Consider the following 26,349-nt stretch of genomic DNA (forward strand, 5'->3'; position numbering starts at 1 on the left):
AGCAGTGTACACTGGATGAATTTCTCTGTCGATAACTATTAGGAACTAATACAGTGTTATAGTACTATAGTTAATAGTATTGATAGTGTTCTAATTTGTTCTGTTTTCATTTAAATACACAATTTGTTACTCAGTTAAACGGTAGTTTGCCTTTCTTATACTCCCCCCCCACCATGAAACTTTGGCTAATTGGGGCAGCCACTTAATTAGGCAAAAATGTACTGGTCCCTGTGTGTCCCAGTTAACCAGAATCCACTGTACTTGGTATGCAAGTAATGACCAGATATGCTCTAGCAACTATCCCCTCACCCCACCCCAACCCCCAAAACACTATTAAAAATCGCAAAGTTTGAAATACAAAACCTACAACTCCCACATTTTATCAATTTGGTACATTTGAATACACAGCAAATTACTCTTTGTTTTGGACTTCCTTAAGCATTTCATGATCAATATAGAACATTACAGCGCAATACAGGGGCTCTTCTGCCCACAATGTTGTGCTGACCCTTTAACTACTCCAGGATATAACTAATCCCTCCCTCCCATATAGCCCTCCATTTCCTAGCATTCATGTACCTATATAAGAGTCTGTTAAATGTCCCTATGTATCTGTCTCTATCACTGCCCTGGCAGCACATTCCATGCACCCACCACTCTGTTTAAAAAAAATCTCTGACATCCACCAATCAACTTTCCTCTAATCACCTTAAATGTATAGCCTCTCGAATTAGTCATTGCTGACAAACAGCACTGGCTGTCCACACTCTATCAACGCGTCTTATCATCTTGTACACCTATATCATCCTTCGCTCCGAAGGGAAAAGCCCTAGCACGCTCATAACCTTTCCTCATAAGTCATGCTCTGTAATCCAGGTAAATGCAAAATGCAGTGGTTTACACTTATGAGGCTATTACTGATCCCAGATCAATTAAATCCATTTTGGTCTCCCAAAAATCCCATCCAGTTGCACAAAAGCAAAGGGGTTAATGTGACGAAACATCATTTGGTCTACAAATCTGTGCTGACCCTTTAATAGAGCATTCGAGAGCTTACCCAAATACCATGTTCTTGAATCTTTCCTACAACTCCCATCCAATTTTCCATTAAAAGGCACTAGTGTCTTATGCAGCTCGGCCAGATACACGTTTCCTTTCTGCCACCCTGCTTCCACTTATCAAAGACTACCCCTCTGGAGAGTTCACAGCTGCTTCCTCCCTACTCTTGCACCACTGCTGTAGGACATTTTAAAAACATTTAAACCCAATTTTCTTTCAAATGGTCAATAATGACCATCCCAATAATTGTATGGAGATTCATTTCATACTGTAGTAGTTGGCGAGATTAAAATATCATGTCCTATGGTTCAAATGACAGCCCTATTCTCACAGTTTATCTTGTAGTTGGTAGAAAACTCTGCCAGTGTTTATCAAGAACAGTATAGCATAGTACAGGCCCTTCAGCCCATGATGTTGTGCTAACCTTTTGATCTACTCTAAGATCAATCTAAATCTTCCCTCCTAAATAGCCTCCAGTTTTTCTGTCACCCTCATACCTAACATTGCTCTATCAGCTCAGCTCTTACACTCACCTGTAAGAAGACCCAGTACTGTTGGCACCTGATCCAGCAGCAGTTTCCGCAGCTCCTCCTTCCGTGCCACACTAAGGTCCTCCCGTGGGCACGCCAACTCCTCCGAGGTAGTCTTCAACATGATCAGACCCAAAGGTGTGGTGGACGGAGCCTGGATTAACTGAAATTAGAAGACATTTGATCTTGTGGGAAAATAAGTATAGGAACTGATTATGAGCTTCAAGAAGGGGAAGTCCAGAGCACACACACCAGTCTTCATTAAGGGTACAGAGGCAGATAGGATGGGCAGCTTTAAGTTCCTGTGTGTCCACATCTCAGAGGATCTGTTCAGGGCCCAACACATTGATGCAATCACGAAGGAGGCATGTCAGCAGCTATACTTCATTAGGAGTTTGAGGAGATTTGGTTTGTACAGTGGAGAGCATTTTAATGTCTGGAATGGAGGCACCAATGCACAAGATTGGAATAAGCTTCAGAGGGTTGTAAAGTCATCATGGGCACAAGCCTCCACAACATTGGTGCCTCAAGAAGGCAACATCCATCAGCAAGAAACCCTCACCATCTCAGACATGCCCTCTTCGTATTGCTATCATTGAGAAGGATGTACAGTAGCCTGAAGATGCACACTCAGGAACAGCTTCTTCCCCTCTATAATCAGATTTCTGAATGATCCTCACAGTTCCTTTTCTTCCACTATTTACATCCTTTTTATTATATATTTTATGTGTTACACTGTACTGCTACCACAAAACAATACATTCCCAACATATGTCAGTACCTGATTCTGGTTAAATTACAAGGATAAGTTTCATGAACCTAACTTTAATCACCACGCATAAAAATGGACTTGGTTTTGATTTGTTCTAATTGAGTTTTCTTGTAAAAATTGTAGTTCATGAGAATTGTGACTGCTGCTTTTATGATGCTATTTGTCAGTGATGCTGCTGCAAGTAAGTTTTTCATTGCGCCTGTGTACATGACAATATACTCCACAGTGAAGTATATTGAGGGTTGAGAGTCAATCTAATTAGTTTTCAAATCATTAAGCAAAACAATGGAGTGTACAGCATAAATATTTCTTCAGTGTGGAAAAATCAGAATATGGCAGCATCTCATAATCATTAGGCTCGCTTCAGGGAAGGTGGGACCTGTATAGAAGGGATGGTTTTCACCTGAACTGGAGGGGACTGATATTCTCGAAGGACGGTTTGCTAGTTCTGTAAAGGGGGATGGGTTTAAACTAGAGTTACAACGGGATGGGAATAAGAGTACCAGAACAGATAGTGGAGTACTTGTGGAGAAAGATCCACACACACAAAGTCATGAATCGAAAGTTTAAGCATGGTGAGAATGATGTTCTTGGCTATGCATACTTCAATGCAAGGAGTATTGTAGAAAAGGTGGATGACCTCAGGGCATGGACCAGCACGTAGAAATATGGCATCGTAGCCATTAGTGAGATGTTCTGGGATCCCATTGTTTTAGACACGACAGCAGGAGGGGTGGCATTACTAGTCAGGGAAAATGTCATGGCAGTGCTCATTCAGGACAGACTTGTCTACTGAGGCTTTAAGGGTAGAACTGAAGAGTGAAAAAGGTAAGACCATGTCCCAACAGTCCGTGAGATTTAGAGGAGCAAATTTGTAGAGAGATCGCAGACCATTGAAAGAAAAAAAGCAAGACTATGATAGTAGGAGATTTTAACTTTCCACAGATTGACTGGACTGGACTCCCACATTGTAAAAGAGCTAGATGGGAAAGAGTTGGTCAAATATGTTCAGGAAAGTTTCCTTAATCAGTGCATACACTAGTGCTAGAAAGTTTGTGAACCTGTAGTATTTTCACTATTTCTTCATAAATATGATTTAAAAGTGATCAGATCTTCACGCAAGTCTGAAAACTACATAAAGAGAATCCAATATTACAGGCAACACAGATGCTTGGATTTTCAGCATCTGCAGATTTTCTCATTTCCAATATTACATGTATTTGTTGGAAAAAATATGTGAACCTTTGCTTTCAGTAACTGGTGTGACCCCCTTGTACAGCAATAATTTCAACTAAACATTTCTGGTAACTGCACATCGGCTTGGGGGAATTATAGGCCATTCCTCCTTACAAAACCGCTTCCCACTGTTGGTGGGCTTTGTTGCATGAACTGCTTACTTCAGGTCCTTCCACAACTTTTCGATAGTATTAAGGTCAGAACTTTGACTCGGCAATGATAAAACACAGATTTTCTTCTTTTTAAACTATTCTGTTGTTGATTTACTCTTGTCTTTCAGATCATTATCGTTGCATCACCCAACTCCTATTAAGCTTCAGGTGACAGACTGTGACCCTAACATTCTCTTGTAAAACGTCTTGATACAATTTTGAATTCATTGTTCCTTCAACGATTGCAAGCTGTTCAGGCCCTGAGGCAGCAAAATGGCCCCAAACCATTTCACAATGCTCCTTCCACCATGCTTCACAGTTCGGATGAGGTTTTGGGTGTTGGTGTGCAGTGCCCTTTTTCCTCCAAACATAGCAATGTGCATTTCTGTTAAAAAGTTCAACTTCTGTCCACAGAACATTGTCCTAGAAGCATTGTAGAACATTCAAGTGGTCTTTTGCAAACTTGAGACGTGCAACAAGTGGTTTCCTCTGTGGTGTCCTTCCATGAACACCATTGTTGATCAATGTTTTTCTTATAGTGGACACATGAACAGAGCCTTTAGCAAGTTCCAGAGATTTCTGCAGGTCCTTTTCTGTTACCCTTGGGTTCTTTTTCATGTCCTTCAGCATTGCATGTTGTGCTCTTGGTGTGATCTGTGCAGGATGTCCACTCCTAGGGAGAGTAGCAACAGTACAGATTTCCTTTATTTTTAGATAATTTCTCTTCCTGTGGACTGATGAACACTCAGGTCTTTAAAAATATTTTTGCAGCCTTTTCCAGCTTCATGTATCTCTACAATTCTTCTAGGGTCCCTCTGAAAGTTGTTTTGATCGATGCGTCGTGCACATAAACAGATCTTTCTGGAGAAGAGCAGGCTCTGTCAGTAACCTGACTCTGTGTGACTTTTTTAAAACATATTGAGCAGGGCACCTGTATAACCCATACCTCCAATTTCATTTCATTGATCGGAACACCAGTCTCCAAATAGCTTTTGTAGAAGACACTACCGCAGTGGTTCACATACTTTTTCTAACAAATATATGTAATATTGAATCATTTTTCTCAATAAATAAATAAACAAGTATAATGTTTTTGGTGTTATTTATTTAATTGGGTTCTCTTTATCTAGCTTTAGGACTTACTTGAAGATCAAATCACATTTTAGGTCATATTTATGCAGAAATACAGAAAATCCTACAGGGTTCACAAACTTTCTAGCACCACTGTGGGAGTCCAAACGAGTGAGTGTGCGATGCTATAACAGAATGAGACAGGGCAGGTGACAGAAGCTTGTGTAGGAGAATACATTGCAAACTGTGATCACACAGCCATTAATTTCAAAGTAATTATGGAAAAGCACATGCTTGGTCCTCGGGTTGAGATTCTAGATTGGAAAAAGGCCAAATTTGATGGTATTAGAAAGGATCTGGCAGGTATGGATTTAGCGATATGGGGCAGAATAGGCCCTTCCAGCCCTTCGAGCCGCAGCACCCAGCAACATCCAATAACCCCAGATTCAACTCTGACCGACAGGTTGGTTTTTGGCAAAGTTGTACAGAAAGCCTTCAAAACTGAAATTTTGAGAGTACAGAATTTGTAAGTTCACATCAGAATAAAAGGCTAGTTTAACAGGTTTAAGGAACCTTGGTTTTCAAGAGATATTGAGGCCCAGGTTAAGAAAAAGAAGGTGCTGCTTACTAGGTATAGGCAGGCAGGAACAAATTAGGTACTTGAGGAGTACAAGAAAAGCACTTACAAAGAAACAGAAAAACAGAGAAAATCTACAGCACATTACAGGCCCTTTGGCCCACAATGTTGTGCCGACCATGTAACCTACTCTAGAAGTTGCCTAGAATTCCCCTACCACATAGCCCTCTATTTTTCTAAGCTCCATGTACCTGTCTAAGAGTCTCTTAAAAGACCCTATTGTATCCACCTCTACCACCATCGCTGGCAGTGCATTCCATGCACCCACCACTCTGTGTGGAAAAACTTACCTCTGACATCCACCTTGTAACTACTTCTAGTCACCTTAAAACTATACCCCCCACGTGTTAGCCATTTCAGCCCTGGGAAAAAGCCTCTGACTATCCACACGATCAATGCCTCTCATCATCTTATACACCTCTATCAGGCCACCTCTCAGCATCCGTCGCTCCAAGGAGAAAAGGCCAAGTCTACTCCACCTATTCTCATATGGCATGCTCTCCAATCCAGGCAACATCCTTGTAAATCTCCTCTGTCCTCTCTCCTCTCTCTACAGTATCCACATATTTCCCGTAGTGAAGTGATCAGAACTGAACGCTTGAGGAAATCAGGAGGCTAAAAGAAGACATGAAGTTGCTCCAGCAGACAAGGTGAAGGAGACTCCCAAGAGCTTCTACAGATATATTAAGAGCAAAAAGACAGCAAGGGATAAGACTGGTCCTCCAGAAGACCAGAATGGTAATCTATACATGAAGCTGAAAGAGACGGGGCGGGGGGGATCTTAAATCGATTTTTTGTATCTGTATTTACTTAGGAGATGGACACAGAATCTACAGAAGTCAGGCAGTGCAGCAGCAAGGTCATGGATCCTACAGATTACAGAGGAGAAGTTGTTTGCTGTTTTGAGGCAAATTAGAGTGGATAAATCCCCGGGGCCTGACAAGATGTTCCCTCAGGAGGCCAGTGTAGAAATTGCAGGGGCCTTAGCAGAGAAATTAAAAACACCCTTAACCACAGGTGAAATATCGGAGGATTGGAGGATAGCTAATGTTGTTCTGTTGTTTAAGAAATGCTCTAAGAATAAGCCAGGAAATTATAGGCTGGTGAGCCTGACATCAGTAATGGTAAAGTTACTGGAAGGTATTCTAAGGGATCAGATATACAAGTATTAGGATAGACTGGACCGATTAGGGTAATCAACATTGCTTTGTGTGTCTAACCAATTTTATAGTTTTTCGAGGCAAGGCAGTGGATGTTGTCTACATGGACTTTGACAAAGTCCCACATGGGAGGTTGGTTAACAAGGTTCAGAAGTTCAGCATTCAAGATGAGGTAGTAAATCGGATTAGACATTGGCCTTGTGGGAAAAGCCAGAGAGTGGTAGTAGATGGTTGCCTCTCTGATTGGAGACCAGTGAATAGTGGAGTGCAGCAGGGATCAGTGCTGGGTCCGTTGTTGTTTGTCATCTATAGCAATAATCTGGATGATAATGTGGTTGACTGGATCAGCAAATCTGCAGATGACACCAAGATTGGGGGCATAGTGAACAGTGAGGAAAACTATCAAAGGTTACAGTGGGACCTGGACCAGCTGGTGAAATGGGCTGAAAAATGGCAAATGGAGTTTAATGCAGACAAGTGTGAGGCATTGCACTTTGGGAGGACCAATCAGGGTAAGTCTTACACAGTGAGTGGTAGAGCTTTGAGGGGTGCGATAGAATAAAGCAATCTGGAAATACATGTCCATAATTCATTGAAAGTGGCAACACAGTTAAATAGGATCTTTATGAAAGATTGGTCTTCATAGATCAAAATACTGAGTACGGGAGCTTGGATGGTATCTTGAAATCGTACAAGACATAGGTGAGGCCTAATCTGGAGTACTGTGACTAGATTTGGTCATCTACCTACAGGAAAGGTGTAAATAATACTGAAAGAGTGCAGAGAAAACTTACAAGGATGTTGCTGGGACTTGGGGACCTGAGTTATAGGGACAGATTGAATAGGTTAGGATTTCATTCCAGGATGTAGAAGATTGAGGGGAAATTTGATAGAGGTATACAAAATTATGAGTGGCATAGAGACAGCAAATGCAAGCATGCTTTTTCTACTGAGGTTGCAAGAGACTATAACTAGAGGTCATGGGTTAAGGGTAAAAGCTGAAGTGTTTAAGGGGGCCATGAGGAGAAACTTCTTCACTCAGAGGGTGGTGTGACTGGAATAAGGTTTCAGTGCAAGTGGTGCACACAGGATCAACTTCAACATTTAGGAGAAATTTGGTTAGGTACATGGATGAGAGGGATACGGAGGGGTATGGTCTGGGTGCACATTGATGGAACTAGGCAGATTACTAGTTTGGCAGAGACAAGATGGACTGAAGGACCCATTTCTGTGCTGTAATGTTCTACGACTCGGTATTGGTGAACCAGTCAAGAAAGAAACTAGGAAGCAGTTCCTCAGAATAAAGTGTGCTTGCACGCACGTGCGCACATCTATGGCCAACATAAATGAACAATTACAGATGTTGCCAGATCTAAAGAGCATGTTTCACTTGTTCACATTACCTGTAACGTGCTGGAGAAAAAGTCATGGTAAAACATTGGCCAGTCCTGCCGACCAATATCCACAATCACTTTGCATAACTTGTTGCGGATGAAATATGGCATTGTCTTGTGGTGTGCCAACAGAAGCTTGGGTAAGCAGCTTCGAATCTCCATTTTGTCCTGAGAAGGAACTCCCAGCCACATCTTATTAATCAGGTTCTGGAATGGGAAAGAGCAGGAGGCATCTCAAATACAAATACAAACCTTTAACCCAAACAAAATACAGGTTCAAACAACAGAAATCCCATGACCTGACATTAAAATGATGCATACATCAAAAGTTGCCATTTTTCAAATAGCATTATTAATGACTTTCAATGATCTCCTGACCCATTTAAGAGATAAGAATGTATTGAAGGCACTATTGGTATTTATAGAACTAAACAAGTAACCTCATACATCATCTTTATGCAGAGCCATTTTATACCAAGTGATTTGACACATCTATACCAGAAGCCACATCGGTTAAAGTTCACCACCATTATACATCAATTCATGATCTTCCTCTGTTTAAGGCGGCTCTCTTCCACTCTTTTCTCACAATCACAAAGTCAATGCACATTTTGTAACCCAGTGTATAAATGTTTCCCTTGTGCAACTTAACTAATGAGATAACACACTGCCCAGAATCAGAACTCGATTACCAGATGACGCTGTATTTCGACACTGGGCTATTGCACAGCACCATATGGTTTTTGTTGAATAGACTTCACTCACCTCGAACACCGTCAAGTTGTACATCATGACATACTCATTCCGGGTGTTGGATAAGAAGTAAATACAGTGCTGCCATGCTCCAATCTGCTGTGCAAAATTATTTAACAACTCCTCTGTGGGACAAAAGATATTCACAGTGAGGCAGGCATCTGGCACAAGGCGAAGGCATTACATATATTCCCATCATAACAGCCTACCCAGAGGTTTCAAGTTCGAATGACAGAAAACAACCCAAACTCTCCTTATAACTAACTCTCCAAACCACTTAACATCCCGGTAAACCTCTTCAATCTCTCAAATACCTCCATATACTTCCTGTAATGTGACGATTAGAACTGCTCACAATACTCCAAATGTGGTCTAACCACTAACAGAGAACTATCAGACAAGAATGCATTCCTGGAGACTAGGCTGACTATACAGATAAACACATGAGCGGCAACACCACCTCCCAAACTAATCCTGGAGAAATCACATTATCCCTTACTTTTTCCATTGACCCCAGATTCTCCATTGCCTAATTCTTTCCTTCTATACAAACACTCCTTCCAGCTGCAGCAGTGATTTATTCCGACCTCTCGCGATTTAGTGCACTCAGTCCCATTTCATTATTATCTAGCCGCCCTTTCAGCCCAGAGACTATGTCATGTCTCACAGCATCAAGCTAATTCCAATTATTTTCCTGCTAACTATTCTTTCACATGCCCATTAACTCCAAGCTGAATCTCCTACCACTCACCTACATTCAAGGGCACGCAGTTAGTTGAGAAGGAGGAAGTATGATGAAGGTGGGAAGGAGGAAGTACGATGTAGATGAGTAGGGCAAAGCTTTTCTTAAGAGAGCGATAGCTGCCTGGAATGCATCGCCAAGGGTGGTAACGGAGCTAGCTGCAATAACACTACCACAACTCACTAACCTTAACTTGTACGACTTTTGGGATGTGGGAGGAAACCGGAGCACCCAGAGGAAATCTGCAGGGTCACGGAGAGAACTTACAAACTCACTGCAGATGGCAGTAGGAATCTCACCCCGATCAGCGTTCAGTGGGGCTGTAAAATGATTGCGCTAACTGCTATACTATCGTGCCATCCCATGCAGCTACATTTCCCTGGATCCCATACTTCATGATCTGATGAGTGGGCCTACCATGGAAACTCTATTGCATTAGTTGAAAAGATGCTCCATCTACCTTTTCAACCATGGTTCCTTGACCCAAACATCCTTTTCCTGCCTCAATGGGGCAATCCTATCCATACATCCAACATTCACTGCTATGCTTTCATCGATTTGTCTTGACTCTTCCTTGAAAAAGTCAACCAGACTCATGAGGCACAACCTGCCCCTCACAAAGCCATGCTGACTATTCTTAATCAGATTATAATTCTCCAAATGCTCTTAAATCCACCTCTGAGAATCCTTTCCAATAGTTTTCCCACCACTGATGTATGACTGACTGGTCTGTAATTCCCAGGATTAACCCTATTACCTTTCTTGAATATGCCACCCTCCAGCGTTCTAGTACTATTCCTCTGGCCCGTGAGGACACAAAGATCATCACCAACCGCGCAGCAATCTCTGCCCTCACGTCCGATTGTAACCTGGGGTATATCCTGTCCAGCCCCAGGAACTTGTCTATCCCAACACTTCAAACTGGCATGATAGAGGAATGGTTGACAGGCAGGAAGCAGCAAGTGGGAATAAAGGAGGCCTTTTCTGTTTGGCTGCCAGTGACTAGTGGTGTTCCTCAGGGGTCAGTATGGGACTGGTCTTTTCACATTGTTTGTCAGTGATTTAGATAATGGAATTGATGGCTTGTGGCAAAGTCTGCAGATGATATGAAGATAGTTGAAAGGGTAGGTATTGCTGAGGAAGCAATGCGATTGCAGAAGGGCTTAGACAAACTAGAAGGATGGGCAAAAAAGTGGCAGATGGAATATGGTGTTGGGAAATATATGATAATGCATTTTGGTAAAAGGAACAAAAGTGCAGACTATTATCTAAATGGGGAGAAAATTCAAACATCAGAGTTGCAAAGGGATTAGGAGTCGTCGTGCAAGACTTGCAGAAGGTTAATTTACAGGTTGTCTGTGGTAAAGAAGGCAAATGCAATGTTGGCATTTATTTCAAGGGGAATAGAATATGAAAACAAGGAGAAATCATAGGCCAGTCAACTTAACTTCAGTGGTTGGGGAAGTATTGGAGTCTATTATTAAAGATGAGGCTTCAGGGTAGTTGCGGACTAATGATAAAATAAGTCAAAGTCAGCATGGTTTCTGTAAAGGGAAATCTTGCCTGACAAATCCGTTAGAATTTTTCAAGGAATTAACACGCAGGGATTTTCAGAAGGCATTTGATAAGGTGCCATACATGAGGCTGCTTAACAAGATAAAATCCTTTGGCGTTATAGGAAAGATACTGCCATGGATAGAGGAATGGCTAACAGGCAGGAGGCAGCGAATGAGAATAAAGAGGGGCTTTCCTGCTTGGCCGCCAGTGACTAGTGGTGTTCCTTAGGGTCGGTATTGGGACCGCTTACTTTTCACATTGTTTGTCAATGATTTAGATAATGGAACTGATGGCTTTGTGGCAAAATTTGCGATGATTCAAAGTCAGGTGGAGGGGTAGGTAGTGCTGAGGAAGCAATGCAATTGCAGCAGGACTTAGACAAATTGGAAGAATGGGCAAAAAAGTGGCAGATGAAATACAGTTAGGAAATGTATGATAATGCATTTTGGTAAAAGGAACAGAAGCACAGACTGTTATCTAAATGGGGAGAAAATTCAAACATCAGAGGTGCAGAGGGACTTAGGAGTCCTCCCAGAAGGCTTATTTACAGGTTGAGTCTGTGGTAAAGAAAGCAAATGCAATGTCGGCAATTATTTCAAGGGGAATAAAATGTAAGAGCAAGGAGATGATGCTGAGGCTTTATAAGACACTAGTCAGGCTGCACTTGGAGTTCTGTCAACAGTTTTGGGCCCCATATCTCAGAAAGGATGTGTTGTCATTGGAGATAAGAGTTCAGAGGAGGTTCACGAGAATTATTCCAGGAATGAAAGGGTTAATGTACAAGAAGCATTTGCCAGCTTTGGACCTGTACTCACTGGAATTTAGAAGAATGCGGGTGGGGGATCTCACAGAACACTGAAAGGACTAGATAAGGTGGATGTAGAGAGGATGTTTTCTACGGTAGAGGTATCCAGAACTAGAGTGCACAGTCTCAAAATTGAGGGTGACCCTTTAGAACAGGAGTAAGGAAGAATTTTTTTTAGCCAGAGAGTATTAAAAGTATTAAATCTGTGGAATGCTCTGTCACAGACTGCAGTGGAGGTCAAGTCCATAGGTATATTTAAAGCAGAAGTTGATAGTTTCCTGATTAGTCAGGGCATCAAAGATATGATGAGAAGGCAGGTGTATGGGGTTGAGTGGAATCTGGGATCAGCCATGATGAAATAGCAGAGCAGAGTCAATGGGTTGAATGGCGTATTTCTGCTCCTATGTCTTAATGGTGTTACACTTCAGTAGGACCAACTAGGATAGGTCTTGCATGGTGGACAGCAGAGCACTGAGGAATGCGGTAGAATAATGGGAATATAAGTCCCTAATTCATTGTAAGTGGTGTCAAGGTAGATAGGGTTGTAAAGAAAGTTTTTGGCACATTGGCCTTTATACATCAATGTATTGAGTACAGCAGTTGGGATGTTATGTTGAAGTTGCATAAGATGTTGGTGAGACTTAATATGGAGTATTGTGTGCAGTTTTGGTCACCTACCTACAGGAAAGATATAAAGAAGGTTGAAAGAGTACAGAGAAAATTTACAAGAATGCTACCCGGACTGGAGAACCTGAGTTATAAGGAGAGATTGTATAGGTTAGTACTATTCCTTGGAACATAGAAAATTGAGGGGGGATTTGATGGAGGTATACAAAATTATAAGGAGTATAGATAGGGTAAATACAAGCAGGCTTTTTCCACTGAGGTTTGGTGAGACTACAACTCGAGGTCATGGGTTAGGGGTAAAAGCTGAAAAGTTTAAGGAGAACATAAGGGGAGCTGCTTCACTCAGAAGGGTTGTGAGAGTGTGGAACAAGCTGCGAGCGCAAGCGGTGCGTGTGAGCTTGAGTTCAATATTTAAGTTTGGATAGGTACATGGATGGGAGGGTATGGGTGGCTATGGTCTAGGTGAATGTTGAGAGTAGGCAGTTTAAATGGTTTAGCATGGACTAGATGGGCCAAAGGGCCTGTTTATGTGCTGTACATTCCTATGAATCTATTTTTCAGCCATTTCCTGATTAGTCCTACCCTCCCTTCTAGTCATCTAGTAAAAGAGGACTGCGTGTCCTCATAATCTAATCTAATCCTGCTGTTCTTCATGTACATGGAGTTTTCCTTATTCCTACATATTAAAGGATTCTCATGCCCCTTCCAGCTCTCCTAAGTCTATTAAGTTCGTTCCTGACTACTGTATAACTCTCAAGAGTACTGACCGACCTTTACTTCCTAAACCTTAAGTATGCTTCCTTCTTCCTCTTGACTAATTGCTCCATCTCTCTTTTTAACCATGTTTCCTTCACCATACCATCCTTTCCTTGCCTCAGTGGGAAAAGAACCTCCAGAACCGTATGCAAATGCTCCCTAAGCAGCTTCCACATTTCCACTGTACATTTCCCGGTGTACATCCATTTCTAATTTACACTTCCAAGTTAGCATCGTAATTCACCCTCCCTCAATTAAATTCTTTCTCATATCATCTGCTCCCAATCCTCTTCAAGGCTATGCAGAATGTCAAGAATCTATGCCATTGTCTCCAAAATGCTCACCCACACAGAGATCTGTTACCTGACCAGGTTCACTGCTCAGCACCAGATGCAGTATGGCCTCCCCTCTAGTCAGCTTGCCCACATAGTGTCAAGACTCCTGTCAAATTCTGCCCCATTTAAACCTCTTGCGCTAACAAGGTGCCAATGAATATCAGGGAACTTGAAGTCATCCATGACAATAACTCTTTTATTTTTGCACTTTCCAAAGTCTGCCTCCCAGTCTGTTTCTCAGCGTCCCTGTTGATATCGGGCGATCTACAGAATACTCCCAATAGACTAATTGCTCCCTTCCTTTTAGTGACTTGCACCCACAATGACTCAGTAGACAATCCCTCCACTACATCCTCCCTTTCTGCAGCTGTGATACTATTCCTGATTAGCAATGTCACTTTCCCACCTCTTTTACCTCCTTCCCTGCCCTTTTTGAAACATTTAAACCCCAGAACATCCAGCAGCCATTCCTGTCCTTGTGACAGCCAAGTTTCTGTAATGGCCACAATACTGTAGTTCCATGGACTGACCCATGCTCTACGTTCAGCCTTGTTCTTGATACTTCCCGCATTAAACATATTTCAACCCAACTGACTACGTTTATGCCCTTTCCATAGCCTATCCTTCCTCACAGTCTCTCCACACACTGCATCTATCTTTATACCAACTTTTGACCCCTAACCCCTGTCAACCTAGTTTAAGCCCTTCTCCAACAGATCTAGCAATATCCTTAGGGGCAGGATATTGTTTCCTCCCGAGTTCAGGTGTAACCTGTCCCTCTTCTACAGACTGTACTTTCCCCAGAAGAACGATCCACAAATGCGAAACTCTGCCCCACACCAATTCTGTAGCCATACATTCTTCTGCCAAATCATCCTGTTCTTACACTTATTGGCGCATGGCACAGGCAGCAATCCAGAGATTACTACCCTTTAAATCCTGCTTTTTAACTTTCCTCCTAGCTCCCTATATTCACGCTATATTTGTGTTTCAGGCAACCTGTGTCAAGGAAACCCATGACAAGCAGTAAGAGGAGCAGATGAGAAATTTCTCATCCCACAGAGGACCGTCTGGTCTGTTCATAACAGACACATGTTAACATCACAACAGATTTGAGTTCTTTGACCCTAGAAAGAGGCAGGACAGAGATATGGCAATGGCCAGACAGAATAGATGACCAGCAGGTAAGCTGGGGGGGGGTGGGGGGGGGGGAGAAAAACATAGCTCCCCTCACAAGTTAAACCCTCATAACATCAGAACTCCAGAGACATGAGAAATGTGGTGAGGAGCTGGAAACTCACGACACTTACCAATCTCCCTTTTCCGTTCATTTGTGGTGCAGCTGTGGAAAAATTCTGTCATAAGACTTTCCAGTGCACGCAGAGAGGCCTCTTCAGACGCCTGAGGGAAAAAACAGTGATACTGCATTAAGCTATTCAAAGTTAAAAGCTGAGTCATTGACGATCCAAAGAATTCACTAAAGTATACACGCACAGCTCTAAAATAGTATCTTAAACTAAAAAGAATGGTTCTTATTGCCAATTAGTGGGAATGCTTGAATAGATTAGAAACCAGGAATTAGAGATTGGATAAGACCGACATAAAAAGTTGACTCTGCTAAAATATGGAAGCAGGGATTTGGACTTGGAACATTTGGAATTCAACTGGAAAGCACATAAAACTGGTTGTGACTTTTACAAAAATCAGCAAGATTTAAGAGGCCTTGCGGGTGGGGGGCATGGCCACCAGTTGCATAGCTATTACATTTGGGGCATCAGAGTTCAATTCTGGCATCTTCTGAAGGCAAGTTTATATATTCTCCCTGTCACCACATGGGTTTCCTCTGGATTTCCTCCCACAGTCTAAACTGATGTACTGGTTGGTAGGTTAATTGGTCATTGTAAACTGTCCAGGGTTAAATCAGTGGGTTGCTGGACAGGGCGGCTCAAAGAACTGGAAGTGTCTGTTCCACACTGTATCTCTGAATAAAAATAAAAATAATTAAAATCTGGACAGCTACTGGAATGAGCAGGGTACATGGAATTAATGCTGATGTGCGATTAGTGTAGACAGACGTGATGGCCAGCCTAGACTTGATGAGCTAAACAGCCTGTTTCCCTGCTGTAGAGCTCTATGACTGTAAGATTTCTGCAAGAATTCATTTATTTATTTAATTGATTGCGATGCAGCACAGAATAACCACACCACCTAGCAATCCCCTGATTTAATCCTAGCCTAATCTCAGGACAATCTACAATGACCAATTAATCTACTAACCAGTATATCTTCAGACTGTGGGAAGAAATCAGAGCACCCAGAAAAAACCCACAAGGTCACAGGGAGAATGTACAAACTCCCCACAGGGAGTGGCGGGAATTATTGATTCCAACCAGATATAATTACTATCAAGAGAGAAATCTGGGTGATCCAACCACACTGTCCCAATTTTGTGTCGGTCTGTATGGTCTTTGGCAGCAGGATTGCTGAAAACTATCTCCTATGCATACAGAAAGTACAGTTTACTCTGCTTTAGAATCAGTTCTTGAGATTGGACCAAGGTCACAGCCTCAGCCAATGGCATGGAGTGGGCGAACAGGAGACATCACTCTGTCATGGCTAAGAGCATATAACATTCAGTTAGAACCATATTTAAAGATAAAGATTAGCTTTATTTGTCATGTACATCACTACATATAGCGAAATGCGTTGAATGAATCAATGACCAACATAGTCCGTGGATGTGCTCGGGTCAGCCCGCGAGTGCAGCCACATTTCCAGTGCCAATATAGCACATACCCGCAATTAACCCTGTCCAATATGTCTTTGGAATGCAGAAGGAAACCGGAGCACCCGGAGGAAACACATGTAGTCCCAGGGAGAACAGAGGAACACTGAAATGAATGCCGATTGGTGGTGCTGTAAAGCATTAGCTAACTGCTACACTACCACGCCACCCATTTTGTGCACTCTGATAAGTCCTGACTCGTGGTTAAGGCGCACTGAGCACATTGACTCCAAAAGGACTGCCTTAAACTTGCCTCTCCATTCAGCATCTTTAAGTACCCACACAGGTTTAACATCACTTATACAAAATGAAGAATAATAATAGTCATCTGTTAGTCTCATGAGACGATGGATTTGCGCCTTGCAAGGTTTCCAGGACGCAGGCCTGGGCAAGGTTGTATGGAAGACTGGCAGTTGCCCATGCTGCAAGTCCCCCCTCTCCACAGCACCAATGTTGTCCAAGGGAAGGGCATTAGGACCCATACAGCTTGGCACCGGTGTCATCGCAGAGCAATGTGTGGTTAAGTGCCTTGATCAAAGACACAACATACTGCCTCAGCCAAGGCTCGAACTAGCGACCTTCAGATCGCTAGAGAAACGCCTTAACCACTTGGCCACGCGCCAACACAAAATGAAGAATAGAAAATTCAAAATTCTGCAATCCTGGTTTCTTGGGGAGTCAGAGTACAATTATTTTAAAAAGAACAGCCACCTTGTTCAGTTGTTAAAAAAATACCACCAGGCTCAAGGTCAGTTCCTATCCTGCTGTTAGAAGACTACTTAATGGACTTCTTGCACAAGACAGACTCTTAACCTCACAATCTACTTCACCGTGGCTTGGCACCAGTCTGCCTGCACTGCACCTCTTCTGCAACTGCCTGCCCTCAGTCCAAAAGTTCACCTCATCATTCTGAAGCCTGCCAAGGAAACGGTTGTCTCCTTATTATTTAGATCCTTGGGTTTGTTAGACACAACTTCATTCAATTACATGGAATGTATAAATGACCTTTAGAGCTATTGCTGGGAAGATGCACTTCATATGCTTTCATTCAGAACAAAAACAGTGGGCAAACCACTTAAATACTGCAGCTCACATAAAAGTTGCTGGTGAACGCAGCAGGCCAGGCAGCATCTCTAGGAAGAGGTGCAGTCGACGTTTCAGGCCGAGTCCCTTCGTCAGGTCTCGGCCTGAAACGTCGACTGCACCTCTTCCTAGAGATGCTGCCTGGCCTGCTGCGTTCACCAGCAACTTTTATGTGTGTTGCTTGAATTTCCAGTATCTGCAGAATTCCTGTTGTTTGCATTTTTAAATACTGCAGCTGTTTTTTTCAAACTGGAGCAGAGTTCCCTGTTTTCTGCTGGATGTAAAGGGCCATTTTAATGCACCAGTTATCAACAACAGTGCTGGACTAATGTCCAGATAAGCATCTTAAACAGCTGAGAGTTAGGATTGAGGACCTGGTGTCAGAAATCGTGACTGTAGAAAAATTGGAACTGTATATAAAAAATCTCGGATTACTCTTCAGGATCTGGGTACCCCGGCAAGGCCACCATTTATTGACCATCTCGAGCTAAGAAAACGGAGCCATTCTGGTAGGTTCACCCACATCACTTAGACCCAATGACTGCAACTTTGAACACCACCACTTGCATTTGTTCTTCTCTATGTGCTGGATCTTAGTGGTAGGAGATCCGATACATGGGAGATGCTGGTGGGCAGTGCACACAAGACACTGCAGACTCTCCACACTGCTCTAACAGCAAAGCACAGGAGCAGACCGTGATTCTAATTTAAACCATTCCACCTGTCTACGCATGGGCTAAATCCCTGTTCACGTGCCTGTCAGAACACTAAATACCCCACTGTATCAGCTTCCACCACCTCCCCTGGCAGCTCTAAAAAAAACTTGACAAGCAAATTTCCCTCACACCTTAAATATCTCTCAAACTTTTGTTCCCTTTAGTAACCGACAGTTGTTTGAAAAGGCAATCTACCTTGGCCACACCTCTCAGTTTGATATAGTTCTGCCAGGTTTCCCTCAGCCCCTGACACTGCGGAGGGAAAACCCCAATAACTGGAGTGAATATTCTCTGACCCAGACAACAATGTCTGCAATCTCTTCAAAGTTTCCACATCCTTCCTAGAATATGGCAATCAGAACCGCACTAAATACTCCCAATTGGCCTCACCAAGGTTTTTACATGATTTCCCAACTCTACTCAACAATCTGACTGATGAAGGTGAGTTTGTGGATGTGGCACCTGTCAAGCAGATTGCTTTTCCGAGATAACAACAAACTTCTTGAATGTTGTATGAGTTGTGCCCACCTGAGCAAGAAGAGAATTTCATCACACTCCTAACCTGCGCTTTGCGGATGAGGGCAAGAGACTGGGGAGTCAGAAGGCGGGTTACTTCTGCAGTTACTCATGACCACAGCATTTAATTCATTGCCCAAATGAATTTCTGCTTAATGGCTGACAGTGGGGAACTATGAAAAAGTAACTCCACTGAATTAAATTTTACAGAATTCTGACTTGACCACAGCTGGATTACTGTGCAGAGTTTTAAACATAGAATAGTACAGCCCACAATGTTGTGCCGACCCTCAAACCCTGCCTCCCCTATAAGCCCCCATCTTAGATTCCTCCATATACCTGTCTAGTAGTCTCTTAAACTTCACTAGTGTATCTGCCTCCACCACTGACTCAGGCAGTGCATTCCACGCACCAACCACTCTCTGAGAAAGAAACCTTCCTCTAATATCCCCCTTGGACTTCCCACCCCTTACCTTAAAGCCATGTCCTCTTGTATTGAGCAGTGGTGCCCTGGGGAAGAGGCGCTGGCTATCCACTCTATCTATTCCTCTTATCTTGTACACCTCTATCACGTCTCCTCTCATCCTCTTTCTCTCCAAAGAGTAAAGCCCTAGCTCCCTTAATCTCTGATCATAATGCATACTTTCTAAACCAGGTAGCAACCTGGTAAATCTCCTCTGTACCCTTTCCAATGCTTCCACATCCTTCCTATAGTGAGGTAACCAGAACTGGACACAATACTCCAAGTGTGGCCTAACCAGAGTTTTATAGAGCTGCATCATTACATCGCGACTCTTAAACTCTATCCCTCGACTTACGAAAGCTAACACCCCATAAGCTTTCTTAACTACCCTATCCACCTGTGAGGCAACTTTCAGGGATCTGTGGACATGTACCCCCATATCCCTCTGCTCCTCTACACTACCAAGTATCTGGCCATTTACTTTGTACTCTGCCTTGGAGTTTGTCCTTTCAAAATATACCACCTCACACTTCTCCAGGCTGAACTCCATCTGCCACTTCTCAGCCCACTTCTGCATCCTATCAATGTCTCTCTGCAATCTTTGACAATCCTCTACACTATCTACAACACCACCAACCTTTGTGTCGTCTGCAAACTTGCCAACCCACCCTTCTACTCCCACATCCAGGTCGTTAATAAAAATCACGAAAAGTAGAGGTCCCAGAACAGATCCTTGTGGGACACCACTAGTCACAATCCTCCAATCTGAATGTACTCCCTCCACCACCACCCTCTGCCTTCTGCAGGCAAGCCAATTCTGAATCCACCTGGCCAAGCTTCCCTGGATCCCATGCCTTCTAACTTTCTGAATAAGTCTACCGTGTGGAACCTTGTCAAATGCCTTATTAAAATCCATATATATCACATCCACTGCACTACCCTCATCTATATGCCTGGTCACCTCCTCAAAGAACTCTATCAGGCTTGTTAGACACGATCTGCCCTTCACCATGCCATGCTGACTGTCCCTGATCAGACCATGATTCTCTAAATGCCTATAGATCCTATCTCTAAGAATCTTTTCCAATAGCTTTCCCACCACAGACGTAAGGCTCACCGGTCTATAATTACCCGGACTATCCCTACTACCTTTTTTGAACAGGGGAACAGCATTCGCCTCCCTCCAATGCTCCGGTACCATTCCCATGGACAACGAGGACATAAAGATCCTAGCCAGAGGCTCAGCAATCTCTTCTCTCGCCTCATGGAGCAGCCTGGGGAATATTCCGTCAGGCCCCGGGGACTTATCTGTCCTAATGTATTTTAACAACTCCAACACCTCCTCTCCCTTAATATCAGCATGCTCCAGAAATCAACCTCACTCATATTGTCCTCACCATCATCAAGTTCCCTCTCATTGGTGAATACTGAAGAGAAGTATTCATTGAGGACCTCGCTCACTTCCACAGCCTCCAGGCACATCTTCCCACCTTTATCTCTAATCGGTCCTACCTTCACTCCTGTCATCCTTTTTTTCTTCACATAATTGAAGAATGCCTTGGGGTTTTCCTTTACCCTACTTGCCAAGGCCTTCTCATGCCTCTTCTTGCTCTTCTCAGCCCCTTCTTAAGCTCCTTTCTTGCTTCCCTATATTCCTCAACAGACCCATCTGATCCTTGCTTCCTAAACCTCATGTATGCTGCCTTCTTTCTCCTGACTAGATTTTCCACCCCACTTGTCACCCATGGTTCCTTCACCCTACCATTCTTTATCTTCCTCACCGGGACAAATTCATCCCGGGACAAATTTTTGGTTGCCACACTATCGTCTAATCACAAGAGTGTGGTTAGAGTGGAGTGGGAGCACTGGACATTCACCAGCATATTTGTTGTCTGCGATGTAATTTTTCAGTTACAGTTTTAGTTGGAACAAACCTAGCTGAGGGGGCAGGATGGGAGGAATACAAAATCATGAGGGCCATAGATGGGGGTGATAATGAGAAATGTTCTCCCAAAGCAGACACTTCTAAATCTGAGGGCACAAATTGAAGGACAGGAGTGAGAGGATGTGGACAAATAATATCTACTCTCTGGAGGGTTTGCAATCTGGGACAAGCACTTGAATCAGCATTTCATTGACAGCTATGGACCATATGCAGTCACTTCAATAGCACAATTGTTATTTGGCACTGAGCTGGCCAGGCTGATTACTGCCTGAATCAGGCTGAGTGCAGGTACGTTTGTTGTGGAAATGTTCACAGAAATCAGCAAACATTCTCAGAGTTTTAAGTGTTTGGGCTTAGGACCGAGCCCTGAGGAACTGGTTCACTAACTGACTTTAGAAAAGGAAATCTTACTCAAACTGGCGTGAGATTCTAGACCCATGAAAACATGCCTGACAATTAACTGTTCTGTCAAATGGTCTAATGAGCTACTCCACTGAATCAAAACATTACAAAAAGAAAACCCAGCAAGTCATCTGTTGGAACAGAGAATGGCACACCCAACCGCATTTTATACCCAGCTGTCGAAATATCACAAAACATTGCACACTGTCCTACACAGCACCATGCAATAGCTGACTTACTCAGTGCAGCAGACTCAGCTACAGGCCAGATTCTCCATCAATATCACTGGATAACTCATTCCTTTCACAGAGGTGGCAGGGTACAGACACAGCTAAGAGAGAGGTGTTCTCGGTCAGCTCACTCATCTTCAAGATGGAGAACCCAGTACAGTACAGCACAGGAAGGAGCCCTTCGGCCCATAGTGTTGTAAATTAGTAATCAAATGGGTAACCTAATCAATCCCTTCTGCCTACACAATGTCCATATTCTTTCGTTTTCCTTGTGTTTCCGCCTCTACCACCTGCGCATTTCAGGCACCCACCACTCTCTGTGCCCCTCACCTCTCCTTTGAAATTACCTCCTCTCACATTAAATGCATGCCCTCTGGTATTAGACATTTCAATTCTTGTCTATCTATGCCTCTCCTAATCTTATAAACTTCTATACGATCTGCCCTCAGCCTGTGGCGCTCACAGAGTACTTGTCCCACTGACAACCTGAGGGCACCTGTTACAACATAAAACTGTACAGCGTCAGAACAGGCCCTTCAGTGCACAATGCTAAATTAAACTAATCCTATCTGCCTGCACATGGTTCCTATCCTCCCATTCCCTGTATATTTATGTATCTGACTAAAAGCCCCTTAAACATCACTATCACGTGTTTCCATCACCACCCCGTCAGCACACCCCAAGCACCCACCACTCTAAGCGGGGGAAAATAACTTGCCCTATACCTTCCCTTTAATGTTTCTCCCTCATGTCAAAGCTATGTCCTTGAGCATTTAATATTTTACATATTTTTTGTGTGACTGCATGCGTACTCACCATCTTGAATGTGCTGTGTGTCTTGTGCTGTGTATGCTTTGCACCTTGGCCCCAGAAGAACACGGTCTCATTTGGCTGTATTCATGTATGATTGAATGATAAACTTGAATTTGAATTTCTTCCCTGGATCAGAATGACTGTCTTATCTACGTTATAGAGTCATAGAAAAGTACAGCACAGAAGCTGGCCATTTGGCCCATTTGGTCCATGCCAAAAGCAGTTAAACTGCCTACTCCCATCTACCTGCACCAGGACCATAAATCTCCATACCCCTACCATCCATGTACCTATAACTTCCCTTAAACGTTGAAATCGAGCTCACATGGACCACTTGCGCTGGCAGCTGATTTCACACTCACGACCCTCTGAGTGAAGGAGTTTTTCTTAAGATTCCTCTTAAAACTTTTCACCTTTCACCCTTAACCTATGACCTGTAGTTGCAGCCCAACCAAACCTCTTTGGAAAAAGCCTACTTGCATTGATCCTTTCTATACCCCTCTTAATTTTGTATACCTCTATCAAATCTCCCTCACTCTTCTATGTTCCAAGGAATAAAGTCATAATTTACTTAACCTTTCTTTGTAACTCAGGTCCTCCAGTTCCAGCAACATCCTTGTAAATCTTCTCTGCACTTCTTCAATCTTATTTACATCTTTCCTGTAAGTAGGTGACCAAAACCACACACCGCACTCCAAATTATACCTCATCAATGTCTTATGCAATTTCAACATAACATTCCATCTCTTGCACTCAGTACTTTGATTTATGAAGGCCAATGTGCCAAAAACTTTCTTTGCAACCCTATCTAACTGTGATGCCACTTTCAGTGAATTATGGACCTGTATTCTCAGAGCACTTTATTCTACAACACTCCTCAGTGCCCGACCGTTCACTGTGTAAGGGAACACCAAAGCTTTTGAGTGGAAAACCCTACAAAAGGTAGTGGAGTCGGCCCAGTACATCACAGGTAAAACCCTGCCAACGATTGAGCACATCTACATGAAATGTTGCCATAGAAAAGCACCAAAGATCCTCACCAGCCAGGCCAAGCTCTTTTCTCACTGTTGTCAGGTAAAAGATATAGGACTCGCACGACCAGGTTCAAGAACATTTACTACCCCTCAACCAACAGGCTCTTGAATAAAAGGGGATAACTACACCTATTCTATTTCCTGCCTCACTTTAAGGACTCTTTATCTTGTTATTTCATACTTTTATTATTTATTGCTACATATTTATACTTGCATTTACACAGTTTGTTGTTTATTGATTCTGTTTACAGTTACTGTTTTATAAATTTTCTAAGTATGCCTGCTGGAAAAAGAAATTCAGGGTCGTATGTGATGACATGTATGTACTCTGTATGTAGGTAAATAAATTTGATTTTAAACTTTAAACTTTAAGGCCTACCCTGGTTGGTCCTACCGAAGTGCAGCACCTCCATGTGCTATTTTTCAGCTGGCACAGACTCCACCTCACACTATGATAGTTTTCTTTACTGTCCACAACACCCCTAAACTTGGTGTCATCTGCAAGTCTACTGAACCACATTATCATCCAGATCATTGATACAGACGACAAACAACAATGAACGCAGCACTGATCCCTGCAGCACACCTCCAGTCAGACAGGCAACCTTCCATTACCACTCTGTCTTCTCCCACAAAGCCAGTGTCTAATCCAATTTACTTCCTCATCCTGAATGCTGAGCGACGGAACCTTCTTGATCAGCCGCCCACCCGGGACCTTGTCAAATGCCTTACTAAAGTCCATGTAGACAACATCCACTGTCTTGTCTTCATCAACTTTCCTGGTAACTTCCTTGGAAAGCTCTATATGATTGGTTAGACACGACCTACCAAGCACAAAGCCGTGTTGACTATCCTTAGTCAGTAAGAAAGGAGGAGGATAGACATGGATTGATTAAGGATAGTCAACATGGAATATCCTGTCCCTCAGAATACCTTCCAGTAACTTCCCCACTACTGATGTCAGGCTCACCAGCCCATAATTTCCTGGTTTATTCTTAGAACCATAGAACCATACAAACTACAGCACAAAAACAGGCCCTTTGGCCCTTCCTGGCTGTGCCGAACCATTTTCTGCCTCGTCCCACTGACCTGCACACGGACCATATCCCTCCATACACCTCCCATCCATGTATCTGTCCAATTTATTCTTAAATGTTAAAAAAAGAACCCGCATTTACCACCTCGTCTGGCAGCTCATTCCATACTCCCACCACTCTCTGTGTGAAGAAGACCCTCCTAATGTTCCCTTTAAACTTTTTCCCCCTCACCCTTAACCCATGTCCTCTGGTTTTTTTCTCCCCTTGCCTCAGTGGAAAAAGCCTGCTTGCATTCACTCTATCTATACCCATCATAATTTTATATACCTCTATCAAATCTCCCCTCATTCTTCTACGCTCCAGGGAATAAAGTCCTAACCTATTCAACCTTTCTCTGTAACTGAGTTTCTCAAGTCCCGGCAACACCCTTGTAAACCTTCTCTGCACTCTTTCAACCTTATTTATATCCTTCCTGTAATTTGGTGACCAAAACTGAACACAATACTCCAGATTCGGTCTCACCAATGCCTTATACAACCTCATCATAACATTCCAGCTCTTATACTCAATACTTCGATTAATAAAGGCCAATGTACCAAAAGCTCTCTTTACGACCCTATCTACCTGTGATGACACTTTTAGGGAATTTTGTATCTGTATTCCCAGATCTCTCTGTTCCACTGCACTCCTCAGTGCCTTACCATTAACCCTGTATGTTCTACGTTGGTTTGTCCTTCCAACGTGCAATACCTCACACTTGTCAGTATTAAACTCCATCTGCCATTTTTCAGCCCATTTTTCCAGATGGTCCAAGTCCCTCTGCAGGCTCTGAAAACCTTCCTCACTGTCTACTACACCTCCAATCTTTGTATCATCAGCAAACTTGCTGATCCAATTTACCACATTATCATCCAGATCATTGATATAGATGACAAATAACAATGGACCCAGCACTGATCTCTGTGGCACACCACTAGTCACAGGCCTCCACTCAGAGAAGCAATTCTCTACCACCACTCTCTGGCTTCTTCCATCGAGCCAATGTCTAATCCAATTTACCACCTCTCCATGTATACCTAGCGAGTGAATTTTCCTAACTAAGCTCCCATGCGGGACCTTGTCAAAGGCCTTACTGAAGTCCATGTAGACAATATCCACTGCCTTCCCTTCATCCACTTTCCTGGTAACCTCCTCGAAAAACTCCAACAGATTGGTCAAGCATGACCTACCACACACAAAGCCATGTTGACTCTCCGTAATAAGCCCCTGTCTATCCAAATGCTTGTAGATTCTGTCTCTTAGTACTCCCTCCAATAACTTACCTACTACTGACGTTAAACTCACCGGCCTATAATTTCCCCGATTACTTTTCGATCCTTTTTTAAGAGCCTTCCTTAAACCGCAGAACAACATTACCAAACCTCCAGTCTTCTGGTCCTCCGGCACCTCACCTGTCACTAAGGATGATTTAAATATCTCCACTAGAGCCTCGGCATATTCTGCACTCGACTCCCCGGAATCCGAAGGAACACCTTGTTAGGCCCTAGGGATTTGTCCACCCTAATTTGCCTCAAAACAGCAAACACCTCCTCCTCCTCTGTAATATGTATAGGGTCCATGACCTTGCTGCTGCTTTGCCTCAGTCCTATAGACTGTGTCCATCTCTTGAGAAAGTATAGATGCAAGTCCATTTAAGATCTCCCCCATCTCATTTGGCTCCACACATAGATTACCATTCT

At 43.1% G+C, this 26,349-nt stretch overlaps 1 protein-coding gene across 1 annotated transcript in view; it reads right to left on the reverse strand.

The window, feature by feature from the left end:
- xpo6 (exportin 6) overlaps positions 1–26,349 on the reverse strand; it is a 160,590-nt gene that overhangs the window by 90,051 nt on the left and 44,190 nt on the right. The window contains exons 2-5 of the mRNA XM_063059477.1: positions 14,897–14,987; positions 8,777–8,889; positions 8,021–8,218; positions 1,593–1,752 (exon numbers count right to left, since the gene is read on the reverse strand). Coding sequence (XP_062915547.1) covers positions 1,593–1,752; positions 8,021–8,218; positions 8,777–8,889; positions 14,897–14,987 — 562 coding nt within the window. The remainder of the gene's footprint in view (positions 1–1,592; positions 1,753–8,020; positions 8,219–8,776; positions 8,890–14,896; positions 14,988–26,349) is intronic.

The sequence above is a fragment of the Mobula hypostoma genome, chromosome 9 (assembly GCF_963921235.1).
Source record: "Mobula hypostoma chromosome 9, sMobHyp1.1, whole genome shotgun sequence".
Classification (NCBI taxonomy): Eukaryota; Metazoa; Chordata; class Chondrichthyes; order Myliobatiformes; family Myliobatidae; genus Mobula; species Mobula hypostoma.